The sequence below is a fragment of the Arthroderma uncinatum genome (genome assembly GCF_011692745.1).
Source record: "Arthroderma uncinatum strain CBS 119779 chromosome Unknown scaffold2, whole genome shotgun sequence".
NCBI classification, from domain to species: Eukaryota; Fungi; Ascomycota; class Eurotiomycetes; order Onygenales; family Arthrodermataceae; genus Arthroderma; species Arthroderma uncinatum.
In genome coordinates, this window is record NW_022983864.1 from 402,554 (window position 1) to 415,076 (window position 12,523).

At 51.0% G+C, this 12,523-nt stretch overlaps 5 protein-coding genes across 5 annotated transcripts; 1 reads left to right on the forward strand and 4 right to left on the reverse strand.

Annotated features, from left to right (window-relative positions):
- Nucleotides 1–593: 593 nt before the first annotated feature.
- Nucleotides 594–959, forward strand: GIQ15_02065 (mitochondrial intermembrane space translocase subunit Tim; the record flags this gene model as incomplete). Its single annotated transcript, XM_033549482.1, has 2 exons — nt 594–677; nt 735–959. 2 exons carry the CDS (start codon nt 594–596, stop codon nt 957–959), a joined length of 309 nt encoding a protein of 102 aa, XP_033406643.1.
- Nucleotides 960–2,292: 1,333 nt separating this feature from the next.
- Nucleotides 2,293–4,081, reverse strand: GIQ15_02066 (cAMP-dependent protein kinase type 3; the record flags this gene model as incomplete). The annotated part of the gene is made up of 5 exons (XM_033549483.1): nt 2,293–2,320; nt 2,388–2,762; nt 2,820–3,073; nt 3,140–3,389; nt 3,654–4,081. The coding sequence occupies 5 exons, from the start codon at nt 4,079–4,081 to the stop codon at nt 2,293–2,295; spliced, it is 1,335 nt and encodes a 444-aa protein (XP_033406644.1).
- Nucleotides 4,082–4,738: 657 nt separating this feature from the next.
- On the reverse strand, nt 4,739–7,965 carry GIQ15_02067 (target of rapamycin complex 2 subunit; the record flags this gene model as incomplete). The annotated part of the gene is made up of 4 exons (XM_033549484.1): nt 4,739–6,875; nt 6,953–7,516; nt 7,682–7,875; nt 7,936–7,965. 4 exons carry the CDS (start codon nt 7,963–7,965, stop codon nt 4,739–4,741), a joined length of 2,925 nt encoding a protein of 974 aa, XP_033406645.1.
- A 756-nt stretch (nt 7,966–8,721) lies between these two features.
- Nucleotides 8,722–10,123, reverse strand: GIQ15_02068 (uncharacterized protein; the record flags this gene model as incomplete). Its single annotated transcript, XM_033549485.1, has 3 exons — nt 8,722–9,104; nt 9,183–10,062; nt 10,121–10,123. 3 exons carry the CDS (start codon nt 10,121–10,123, stop codon nt 8,722–8,724), a joined length of 1,266 nt encoding a protein of 421 aa, XP_033406646.1.
- Nucleotides 10,124–10,982: 859 nt separating this feature from the next.
- Nucleotides 10,983–12,173, reverse strand: GIQ15_02069 (leucyl aminopeptidase; the record flags this gene model as incomplete). The annotated part of the gene is made up of 3 exons (XM_033549486.1): nt 10,983–11,216; nt 11,280–11,978; nt 12,033–12,173. 3 exons carry the CDS (start codon nt 12,171–12,173, stop codon nt 10,983–10,985), a joined length of 1,074 nt encoding a protein of 357 aa, XP_033406647.1.
- Nucleotides 12,174–12,523: the final 350 nt, after the last annotated feature.

The following is a 12,523-nucleotide window of genomic DNA, read 5'->3' on the forward strand; positions in this document are numbered from 1 at the left end:
ACAGGGAGCACGCGGCAGGCGGTATTATCATATATAAATGCCTGTAGCCTGGGTCTAAATAATACCACAATAGCAAGCCAGGAAGGACATGACACCCTGCATCAGTTCAATTGTTGTTTGCGTATAGATAACTGTGTCCACTTCTCGAACATCATCGCGGCCGGATCAACACTTTATCCTGCGCCGGCGTCTACGTCGACGGCGAGACTGTGCATAGGGCTTAACCAGTGAACTTCACAGCTTCAGGCTTGCTGTTATAAGATAAATAGCAAGGTGACAGGGGATGATATACATCCCTTCTTCTACTTTTTCCATGCTCGATGTCATTAATTTCCCAAAGGAGATAATCTTAGTCAGCATAGCGCCAAGAGTGACAATTAAGTAAGCAAATATCACATGATCTGGATTCTTTTTTGCCTTCGAAACAAACAGTTAAAGATGAAGGATAGAGATACAAGCTGGAGATAAAGTCGAAGATACAAGCTAGAGATACATTGAACACTTAAAGAGCTTATTCACTCAGGAATCAAACCCATTCACCCGTCGCCATGTCTATGTCCAACCCATTCAGCTCCCCTCCTAGCTCCGCAAATATGTCCTCCGCAGATATGAAATCCGCCATCAAACAACAACTGCAATCCGAGTCCGCCATGAACAATGCCCGCATCTTGATGGAGGTTTGTCTGCTCCATATTCCTATATTATGATGTCAATGTTAACTTGTACGGATACAGAAATTGAGTTCAAACTGCTTCGATAAATGCGTTCCTAGCCCCGGCTCAACTCTCACATCGAATGAGCAGAGCTGCCTAAACACTTGCATGGAGAAATACATCTCTCTTTGGAACACTACAAGTCGAGCGTATATTGCCCGCATTGGACAGGAGAGGGAAAAGGGCGGCTTGGTCTCGTCTGACCCGACAATTGGCGCATCGAGCGGAAACGGAGGAATTTTCTAGGTCGTCTTAGGGCTACTGGGGGTGGATAATGGCATATTTAATGGGTTGGGGTGAGGAGACATATGGAATTGGGCTTGGAGTCGTATTTCGATCAAGGCGTCATGGGTTATTGACTGATTGTCGGCTCCCGCCTCGCCGTATGCATGATGTTGGGGAGGATGCCATTATATGACCATGCTTTAGACGACAAAAGGCTTGGATACTGTTATATTACCTTAGCCTGGCTTGTTATGCAAGGAGAGAGCAGCCATGGCACAATTGTACCTGTATATTAGTTGTGAGGAAGTCAAAAATTCATAGAGTTTCTCTACCCAATATCTCTCTCGTTGGCTGGCTGCTTTTGAACAGCGAGATAAGATCCAGAAAACAGCACCTGAAAACAATATGCCTTGCAGCCAGGTATAGATTAATCATGCTTTTAGTTACGTCACTTATTGTACCTACATCTGCATACAGATGCAGAGTCGAGTACCACACCACCATCATACCCAAGTCCCCAGACGCATGAACTGATAATAGATATAAAAATAATAACTCATCAACATGGACGGCGACGTAGGGAAAGCAAGAAAAATAAGAAAAAGCATCGTGTAAAAGGCAAAATCGGTAAGAAAAGACGCGGCCCACGTATCTGTATATGGTATGGAATGTATATATAGAGGCATAAACATCTTTGAGAGGAAGATGAATGGGCGGAGGATATGGTTGATGAAATAAGTAAGAAAATGGATGAAATAGATAGTCCCCTCCCGAAAAATTCATCCATGCATCAAAGGTGTACAGAGACAATTAACTATTAAATTGCCTGTTCATAACGGGGGGAAAACCAAGACGAGTAAAAAACAACAACAACTCGATTAGAGGGAAGGGGCGAAAAGATAAAAAGTGAGGCAAAAGCGAATACCTTTGAGACTCGTCCGTGTTCCATATCGCCGGTTTCTCATAAAAATCTTTTTAATATGATATAAATGGAAGACAACCATGAGAGAATCCCACCAACTATCACCTATCAAGTGGTGGGAGGTATATGGCGAGATATAATAGGGTTTCGAACCATAACTTGAAGCTTGATTTGAAGGGTGGTGACGAGATGAAACCCAAAATAAAAAAGAATAAAAAGAAATAAAATAAAAAAATCACAGACCAGCTGTTGCCGATGTAGCATAATTATAGGAGAGGGAGGACTTCCGCTTTCTCCATGCTGGCTTTAGTCCACGAGGCAGACGAAGGGAGCTGGGTCGTGAAGGACAGCGGAAGGATATATTGCCCCATCGTAAATAGCGAGCAAAACATGAAACAGCTACGAATGAAGATGGTGTGCTGCTTCCTTCGTTTAAAAGTCGCGGAAGAGATGGCCGTATCTGATAACAAGGTTAATAGGGGATGCTACGTTGGGTTGGCAAGGGTACGTATGATAGCGCGACTTACTCATCCTCTGCAGGGAGGCCATACTGTTCCGTCTCTTCCGCGTAGGTATCGAACATGCAGGCATCGCCCGATCCACCCTTGACAGGTGGTATATAGGGAGCATCTATCCGCCGTTGGGCAAGTAGCTCCCAAGTGACCTCCGCAAACCACGGATGGTTCTTGACATCCTCCGATCCACCGTGCAGGTTGCCCAGCCTCTTAGTAAGATCCGGCGTGATTAGTCGAGATAGAAGATCCTGTGCATCTGGAACTAGAGAGGGAGGGTATTTGACACGGCATTTTAGGATGTTTTCGTATATTTTCATGGGGGAGCCACTGTCCCAGAACGGAGTAAAGCCGCAGAGCATCTCGAAGATGAGTATACCGAGGGACCACCTGGTTGTTTGTTAGTACTGATAGATAAACATGGGAGTATAAAATAGAAGTACATACCAATCGACGGACTTGTTATAGCCCTTGGACGAGACGACTTCGGGAGCCAGATAGTCTGGAGTGCCGCAGAGAGTCCATGTGATATCCCTTACTTCCTTCGCGAAACCAAAATCTGTGATTTTCAGGTGCCCGTTCTTATCCAAGAGGAGATTCTCCGGCTTCAGGTCCCTGTAAACAATGTTCTTCGAGTGCAGATACTCCAGAGCCAGAGTAACTTCGGCAGCATAGAATTTCGCCACTGGATTTGGGAACCGCTACATCATCCGACCGTTTGTCAGCTTCCGTCATCGTCATATCTCTACGGCTGTAGCCAAACATACCTGCGACTTCCTGAGCAGACTGAACAATTCGCCGCCCTCGGCGAAATCCATCACCATGTAGAGGTTCTTTGCATCCTGGAAGGTGCCCCAGAGCGTAACCAGGAACGCATGCTTGACCCGCTCCAGCATCGCGCGTTCATCGTTCGTATGCTCGACCTGCTTTAGCTTGACCACCTGTGCCTTCTTGAGCACTTTTATAGCGTAGAACCGCTGGTTGTGTATAGACTGGACGAGATGGACTCGGCCGAAACTGCCAGTCCCCAGCGTACGGTGAATAGAGAAGTCGCCCAACGAGTATTTCCCCTTCAATTGGCGTTGTGAGGCACGAATTGAGGCATCCGTAGCCCCTGCAGCATGTTGTTGCTGTGGTTGTGGTTGTTGTTGTTGTTGTTGCTGCTGCTGCTGTGGTTGTGGTTGTTGTTGCGGTTGCTGGTGGTGCTGCTGCTGGTCGTCGTGGTGAGGCGGGTTTATGATATTCTTGATGCTGGTGACGTTGTGAGGCTGGAGAGCCGACGGCTGCGTCTGCTGGGGAGATCTCGACTGCGAGACGTCGCCTGGCCCCGAGGCCGGGTGAGGACTGGGACGCTGGTAGGTGGTGGACATGTTGGCGAGAGCGGGCGCGAGAGTGCTGGAGGGCGAGTCAATGGCGGCAACGCCAGCAGCAGGCGCAGAGGAGGCAGAGATCGAGTGTTCAGCGGCACCGACAGCGTCGTTATTCACGCTGGACTGCTGGCTGGACTGTTGGCCGGGCTGTTGGCTGAGCTGTTGGTGTTGACCGGGCTGGCTGGGCTGTTGAGCGGTATGGCCGGCGATCGCAGCGGGCGCAGAGACGGCAGCGGTGGGAGGAGAGACGGCCACAGTGGTCTCCGGAGCAGAGTCAAGGTCCTTGGATTTCGAGTCCTTCGTCCGCCGCTTCTTGAGTAGGCCTCCAAAGGTCGGCATGGAACAAACAGCCCACCTAGAGAGAGCGGGAGGGAGACTCCGGGCGAGGCTGGAGGGGCGGCGCTGGGGTCGCAGGGAGAAAGGCGATGCAGCACGAAAAGTTATCGACAGGCACAAGGTTAGCAAGACGATACGAGGATTATCTGCAGCAAATATAGTCGAGGGTCGCTCCGTATAAATAGCTGCGGCGGAAGATGTGTGGGATAGAGGCCGAAACGCTGGCGATGCTTTAGAAAACGCCCCCCACCTCCGTGGCGACACGTATGGCAGTCTGTACGGAGTATACTATCTCGATATAACAGATGAAGAGACGATATAAGAGAGATGGTAAGAGAGAAGAAGAGAAGATGGGATGCGGCTAGAAGTGGGACAGGGGGTTTCACGTTTATAGACGAGACGAGGATGAGATGATAAGAAGAAGACAGAGACGAAGATGAAGATGAGAAGAAGAAGAAGATGAGATGAAGATGAAGATGAAGATGATAAAGATGAAGAAGAAGATAAAGAAGAAGAGAGGACTCGAGCCTCGCGGATCAACGCCACAGTAGTCTACGCCGTATATGTCTACGATGACCTCAAAGAAAGATTGATAGAGCTATTGATGAATACATGAGTACTGAGTCCTCCTGCGCCATACAAGGAGACGATATAAGAGAATCACAGCCGGTAGTGAGCCATGTTCTTCTTGATCTCGTCGACAATCTCGATGGCCTCCACGGCATTCTTCGCTTCAAAGTCATATCTCTTCTGCTCGTTCGCCTCCGTCCCTCGCAGCACCACGAACCGGAAACTCTTCGGATGCCGCCTGCTCACCTTCGACCCGATAACGTCGCAGAACGAGATCGAGGTCGTCTTGCTGTTGGCCTCGAACAGCGTCTTGCCCGTCTCTGCCGGCATGATGTGCATGTAGTCGTTGTCAAAGGCCAGTACGCGCTGGCTCGAGGTGGTGAAGGACATCGACTGCTTGCGGATGACGTGGTAGCGCTTGTAGTATCCCCCCACGATCACGTCCTGCTTCTGCGCCAGCGGGTGAAGCATGCGTGAGGCTGCTCCCTTCTTGCTCTTCTTGGAGGAGGTGGCGGCCGTGCCGTTGTCGACCAGCAGAGGCGCGTTGGGAGAGGAGCTACCCGGCGAGCCCATGAGGGAGAGCGGGCCGGCGCCGAAGCGACGACGGACAAGCTCGAGGTCGGTAATGTTGCCCAGGGCCGCGACGGTGCGGTCTAGTGGCGCCACCGTGTTGGAGTTCATGACCTTGAGTAGATAGTTGCCCTTGTCGAGCTGCCATTTCTTGCAGACGGAGTCGAGGATCTCGGCAATGTAGCTGTCCGTCGACGTATTCAGGGTAGTCGTCCGCGTGGAGGCCTCTAGGTCGACGTATCGTACCTTTAGCTGGGTAGAGACTCCCAGTCGAGGAGTGGCTTGCATCGTGGGGATGGCTGGGAGGTCGGCGGGCCGTAGGGAGCTGTCGTTCAGCGCTGTGGTGAACGGGTGGCCCAGGATCGGATTCATACGGCCACCGATCGCTACCTTGATATGGTTCGATGGAAGGGCTTGTGCACCCGCCGTCTGTGAGAGTGGTGGTGGTGGCATCTCTGCTGCTGGTGCAGCCGTCGGTGTAGTGACATCAGGGGCAGCGATGCTATCCCCCGGGCATACCGTCTCGTTCTCTTCGAATTCCGCTGGCGATGCCTCCACGAGCGCAAATTCATCGTACGGCTTACTCCTCGACCGTCCCCTGAATCCCGCTGCTCGGTTGTTGTTCGATGTGAAATCAGTGATCGGTCGTTTCCTGGCAAGGGGAGGGAAGTCGTAGTCAACTTCGCCGTCCTCGACCATGCGTAGATTCCAGTAATTGACTCCCAGTTTCGAGATATCAATAGCCGGTTTGATCTTGTCGTCCGTATACCGCCACAGAGCCAGGCCGATAGCTTCAGCAACTGTGACAGGTCGCGAGTGGTCTCCGTCCTTTGTATCCTTCGTAAGAGGCATGTCCATTGGCTCCTCTGGGTCCTCTGAGCATGGGGTATACAGCTTGATATACAGCGGTGTTCCGGATGACCCCTTTCCAGACAACACAGCATACTTCTCGGTAGGGTTTTCAGGCGCTTTCTTTCGCGCATTGAGCATGTTGGATAGAAGACTGACGGGCTCCGTTGGTGTGATCGGTTGCGCCGGCGGTAATCTTGGTAGCATCGGAGCAGATATATCTTTATCCTTCCTTGGAGACGAACCTCCGCCTTGCGCTTCCATGCCTCTAGGTATCTTGTTCAGCATCAACGGCGACGATGCGTGAAGTGCGCCACGGCCCAGCAACGACCCCGACCCGGCCGTGTTGCCAAAGTCCGACGATATGGCAGACCCAACAGAGCCGGCAATAGAATCATCGTCGTGGTCATGTTCATTCCTCTGAGCTCTCATAGCTCCGCTGGCCATTTCAGCCTCCATCTCTACTTCCTCCTCTAGTTTCTCGCTCTCTGCATCCTCGTCCTCTTCCCGCGGGACAAAGGCTTCATTCTCGTGCTTCAAGAACTTTATTTGTCGCCTTTTCATGGCCTCTGGGTCTAACTCGATATCGGACGACATGTCGCTGCTTGTAGTCGTGTCTCGCCTCGCCCGAGACTTGATGGCTTCCACCGCTCCAAGAGAACTTCTTCGAAATCGGTTATCTACAGACCGTATAGACGGGGATGTGATCAGGACCTGCGGGCCGCCTTGATGCTCGGAGCCTCTGATGGGTGATGAGTCCGCACGATGACGGACTGGCATCTTTGTAAATTGGATCTGCTGCACGGCTCTATTCAATGTAGTGTTAGCAACCCAAATGATATTGATACTCTCCCCTCCCGGCAAAATAGCATATTCAAAATGTACCTCTGTCTCGAAGTCTCCTCGTCACTCTCATCGCTGAGATCACTGCTATCCTCCTCCCCGTCGCCCGGGGTCACCGGCCGTCTGGAATTTTTTGCATGGCCCCTCCGACCCAACTCTTGCCGGCTCCCTTTCTTCTTATACGCCTGCCGTACAATATTTGTAAATCCCAACCCTGCCATCCCCTCCGTATTCAACGTGATTTCTTCGTCTTCCTCGTCGTCGGCGGCGGTAGCACGCCCAGTACCCAGCTGCAAGGTGTCCTCGCCGCCAAAACTGCCATCTCCGTTGATCACTTCAGCTCCCCCTCCGCCGCCGCCGCCGTTGAAGTTGTTGCGTCGCGCGGCATTGTGAGCTGCGTATTGTGCCCCGACAGCCGTCGCCGTTGGTATGGGAGGCGAGTGAGTCCGTTTGATATGAGCGGCGTTTGGGTCAGCGGCAACCGACCACCCAGCAGAACGGAAGCAAGGCGAGTTCAGGATCGAGGAGTTTACATTGATAAGACGGTCGCCAACACCGTCCTTTATCGTAGCCAGGTAGGAAGTTCGAAGCTGCCAGATGGTGAACCTATAGTGCCTGGGTTAGATAGACATGAAAGGGTGGTTAGAGCGATGCACTCAACGTACTCTTCGTTCTGGAGCAACGCCATCTCAAGTCGGTAACCCGCAGTACCATCAAGATAAAACGACAACAGCGCGATCAACAGTGTCTATAGAGTGTTCGACTATGTACGGAAACCGCCGATGCGAAGCTGAAGCCCGGCGCTGGTAGCGGGGTGTCGGTCGTTTTGGAGGATGGGGCGACGATGCTGTGCTGGACTGAGACAAGAGGGCGTTTGTTCCGGCATACGCATCGCCGGCAGGCTGGAAGGCGATGAAGTGAGAAAGAAGTGAAACCAGGGCCAGCCTGGACTTGGTGACCTTGAACTGCGATGCTGGTAACGCTGTCTCCGAAGCGAGCCTTGAAACGTAGCTTCAAATCTCAACGTTCTTTCGATCTGGGCCTCTGGGGTGCATCGGTGGCGTTGTGGCTGAGCTGACAATATTCATCAGGCCATCTTGGTTTGTTTATTACGAGGATACTGCATAGCAACGGAGGAGATATCGATGTTAGAGTATTATATAGGCTGGGATATGGCTGTATTGAGATGTTGCAAGACATAGGTACAGCTTGGAGCGAGGATAGGAACAAGGATTGCAAATATAACCAATCCAGCAACTATGGCAGCCCATATTAACCAAGAAATCAAGCCACTGGATCAAGTTCTCTATCCCTAGCAGTGGATGTCTGAATCTCCCTTCACCAGTACCTGTCTCCTCAGGACCTGCCTTCTCATTACCATCCAGGCTACAAGCCTTATCTTGCATTCTCAGGTCAATACGATGTCACCGAGTAGGGGTGTTGCTGGGCGAGTATGCGTGCCTCTTCCTATAGAAATTCGTTCTCATAAGTATATATATAACGTAGTAGTCAGCTTGACCGGTATGAGGAAGACATACCTCTTAAAAGGGTATATGGGTCATTCTCCCGGTTATCAAAATATCAGGCCTTCCTCATATGGGTATAGAGATAATAGATATGGCATGGCCGCGATAAAATATGCAAACAACTGCGAGGTATAAAAATAAGGATGAAATTTTTGACAGCAGGAACACACGCGTAAATCATGATAAAATGGCCGACATCCTCAGCCCTTCGCCAACAAAGCACCTACCATGGATATGGAGGTTTTAGGGACCTTGTATTGATTTAATACATATTTTTGGTCCGTATCAACGACGTCCTTCCTTATCCCAGAACCAGCGGTACTGCTCGTCAGGGGCTTCCTCGACATAATCACCCACCAGTTCGGCAACAGCATCAGTGGCTTCATAACCGTCTTTACTGCCTCTTGTAAGCCCCGTGCTGCGGTTCCTCATACCAGCAGCACCCTTGACAGCTTTGGTCAAATACTCTGCGTCGTCGACCAGCTGCTGGTCCGCTGTACCCGCGGAATCACGTACTGATTCCGTGATAGCATCTTCAGACAACATAAATGGCTCCAGAATGTAGAGCAATATTGCCGAGAGGCGCAGCATTAGGGCAGCAAGTACGTCTTGTGTCAATGCCGTGGTCCCCTGGCTAAGTAATCCTCGAGAAATTTCGAGCATAAGGCCTGTATATATAGTTAGTTGGGCGGTTGACAAGTGATTTTGCATGAACATCAGAAAGGATTAGGATAGTTGATGCTCACTGCCTCTACCCCTTGAGTTCACTGGCGCAGTGACGCCGGCTCGTGCACAAGTCTGCATGACTGACACAGTATACAAGACGGACTCGGCAATAGTCCTAGTTATAGCCATAGTCACCGCGCCCTCCTTAAGGACATCATTACCGCCAACTTTCCCAACACGGGCCAAAGTAGTCCGTAAGGCCCAGTAAGCCAGCGCCATAATCGAAGGACGTGCCGTCAAAATCAACGTAGCCCAATACCCGGACCAAAACCCTCCAATTCCCTTTTCGCTAATGACCGTTTCAACCGCCTCTTTCCTACCTTGCGAACTAACCTGCCTCCTCACCACGATCGTAGCAATAGGCTCAGTGAGCAACCGTACCAGCGCCCTCGACAACACCCCCGCCGAGACGTCATTCACCATCTGTGCCTTCCAACTCATACCACCCCCACCCCTGGACAGCCTGCGAGACAGAAGCGAATATAACGCACCGACCAATATGAATTCAAAGGCTTCTTTGCTCGCCGCCTCGCCTACCCCAGCGTACAACGCACGACGACCGTTGGGGTCCTTCCACCCTTCCCTAGCCATCTTCACCACATCCCGGACGGTATCAAGACAATGCTGTATCTTATCACGGAGCACGTCGAGGCTTCGTCGTAGGTCGTCTGCCGCGTCATCTTTTCGTTTACTCTCCTTACTTTCGGCAGGGGTGTGATTATCTTCCCCCTCTCGCTGTGCGTATCTCACCTGTAAGCGAGCAATTATGGAATCAAGCGGGTAAACTATAGCGGTTGATATCGCTACAGCAAGGGCATCGGCAGCTGTATGGCTGGCAGATGTGATGGAGTCGTCATTCTGGGCTAGAGAGGTATATAGATCGTAGCTCCTTAGGTCGTTCTTTTAAGGAGTCAGCATCAACTTGATCTCGTGCCACGGGATTAGGGCAGTGACTTACCATTATGTTTCCCCCTGTCCTCGGCGAATAGCTCTTTGATATAGAGATTGATCAGTTATAGCAACGTCGAGATATCTCATCATCCTTTGGTGAGAGCGAAAGAAGTTGGGGAAGTTGGATTTAAGTTCAACCACGTGCAAGTGGAAATAAATGGCTGTGAATCAACCCTTAATAATTTGGGCCTTACGATAGAGGAAGTATATAAGATGAACCCGTCATTAGGCATGGATTGTGCTGGCATGGCTGCGGGAACAAATTACTGTTATTATACAGGAGACGGCAAAAATGACGGCGGAGATCCAGCACCAACAACTACAACTGAGGTAATACACCCTTTCCAACAGTATATACCCTCCTAACCTAGTTCCTTCCTTTGCGCATTATCATTAACATTCGATATCTCAGGGCAGTTAGGCCAGCAGGGTCTTTTCTGATCAGATATCCCCTCACATGTTCCAGCTGCATCAAAAAGATCAAAAAAATCCTCCCACCTACTAACTTCTTCCAGCTCAACCTCGTCTTCCCCAATCAGCTTCATACCTACCTTCTCAACAACCTCTTGCAGATTACATAATCGTGCATTTCACTCTCTTCTCCACACCAAAAAAGAAAGGAAAAGACGAAGAAAAGAAAAGAAAAATAGAATAAAAATAAAAAGGATAAATGTACTTCGTAGAACGGGTGTAAATGATATGTATGTCCAAATATATGATATAAAAGGCTATGTACAGATACGCACACACATGCATCAATCATGCCATATGCAATATCAGTGTCTGCTGTCAAAGCGACTCTCCCCCAATTCTCCCTCTATCCAAACCATTTCCCTTTTTCTATACCCCGTGGCGTGGGTGGGTTTTGTTTACAAGGAGGCAAAAGCAAGCTCGTAGGCGAATCCAACGACGAGCTTACCGTGCTCAACCATCTTCTCAAAGTCGAGCTTGTCGACGGTGTCATCGGGAGAGTGGATGGCTGGGTTGTCCTGGCCGAGAGGAGCCTCGTAGATGAAGACAGATGGGTAGCCGGCCTTGTTGGCAGAGGCGTGGTCGGAGCAAGCATATCCGCACTCGGAGTCCTCGTATTTACCGTAGGTGTACTGCAAGCAGTTAGTTAGTATATATCAACTCGTAGACATCATGGGGAAATAAAAGAAACTTACGGTGTCGAGGATGAGCTTGGTGAAGGTAGTGAGGCCAGCGTCAACGTTGTCGGTGATGACACCCATCTTCTCTCCGTATCCGGTCATGTCCTGGTTAAGCATAGCGACGACTGGCTTCTGCTCCTGCTCGTATTGCTGGAAGATAGCCTGGGATCCCAAAAGACCGGCTTCCTCACCGGCGTACCAGTGGAATTCGAGGGTGTTAGCGGCCTCTCCGCCAGCAATCTTCTGGTCGGAGACAAGGGCAGTGAGGGCCTCGAGGATAGTGACGGATCCAGATCCGTTGTCGTCGGCACCGGGGGCAGCTCCGTCGGGGTTGTTGCCGTTGATGCTGTCCTGGTGAGCACCGACGACGACAATCTTCTCGGATTTACCGGGGATGATGGCACGGATGGAAGGCTGCTTCCACTTGTGCTCGACCTTCTCGGCAGTGGCGCCCTTCACGTTGCCGATGACCTCCTGGACACGAGAGAGGATCCATTCGGCAGACTCGACACCAGAGTCAGCCTGGTAGTAGCGGTTGGGGAACTTGGAGAATTCCTCGAGGTTGGCCTTCATGTGGTCTCCGGAGAGCTTCTCAAGAAGTGGTTTGACCTCGGCCTGGTGGCTGACGTTTCCGGGGAAAGCGTAGGACTTTGGCTTGGAGGCAACACGGGCGGAGGTTGGGTTGTCGGTGATATCGAAGAAACCAATGTCGGCCTAAACATGTTAGATCAGGTCCGTCGAAAGTCGTGACGTAGATAATGGACATACCATGGTCAATTCGAGCTTCTCAGCGTCGGTGACCCAGCGCGTCTCCTGGGGACCGGTCTGAATGAGGGACATGCCTGGCATGGGAGGAGTGGGTTTGGCCATGGCCAGGGCGCTCAGCGCGAGGGCAGCAAGGACCTTCATCTTGAATGATAGTAGTACTGACGGAATAGAGGATGGAAAAAAAGGATGTAGAGGGTATAGGAATAATGGCTGGTACGGGGGAGGATGGTTTCAGAAATCCTTCACGAGGAGAGAAAGGTCAGCGTCAAGAAGGGCGGACGGCGCCAGCTATATATACACCTCCCTATCTCCGTCCTGGCCTTACCATAGGGTAGCAACGGGTGATGGACATCGTGCCCGTCCTCACCCGCCCGGGCCCTGATTTCCAGAACATGTCACTCAGGACCGGTAGAGCATTCCCCGCGAAATGTCAGACAGAATCCGCTCCCCATCTGCAGGGCCCCGCAGATAGGGTTGTGTATAGTGGATTC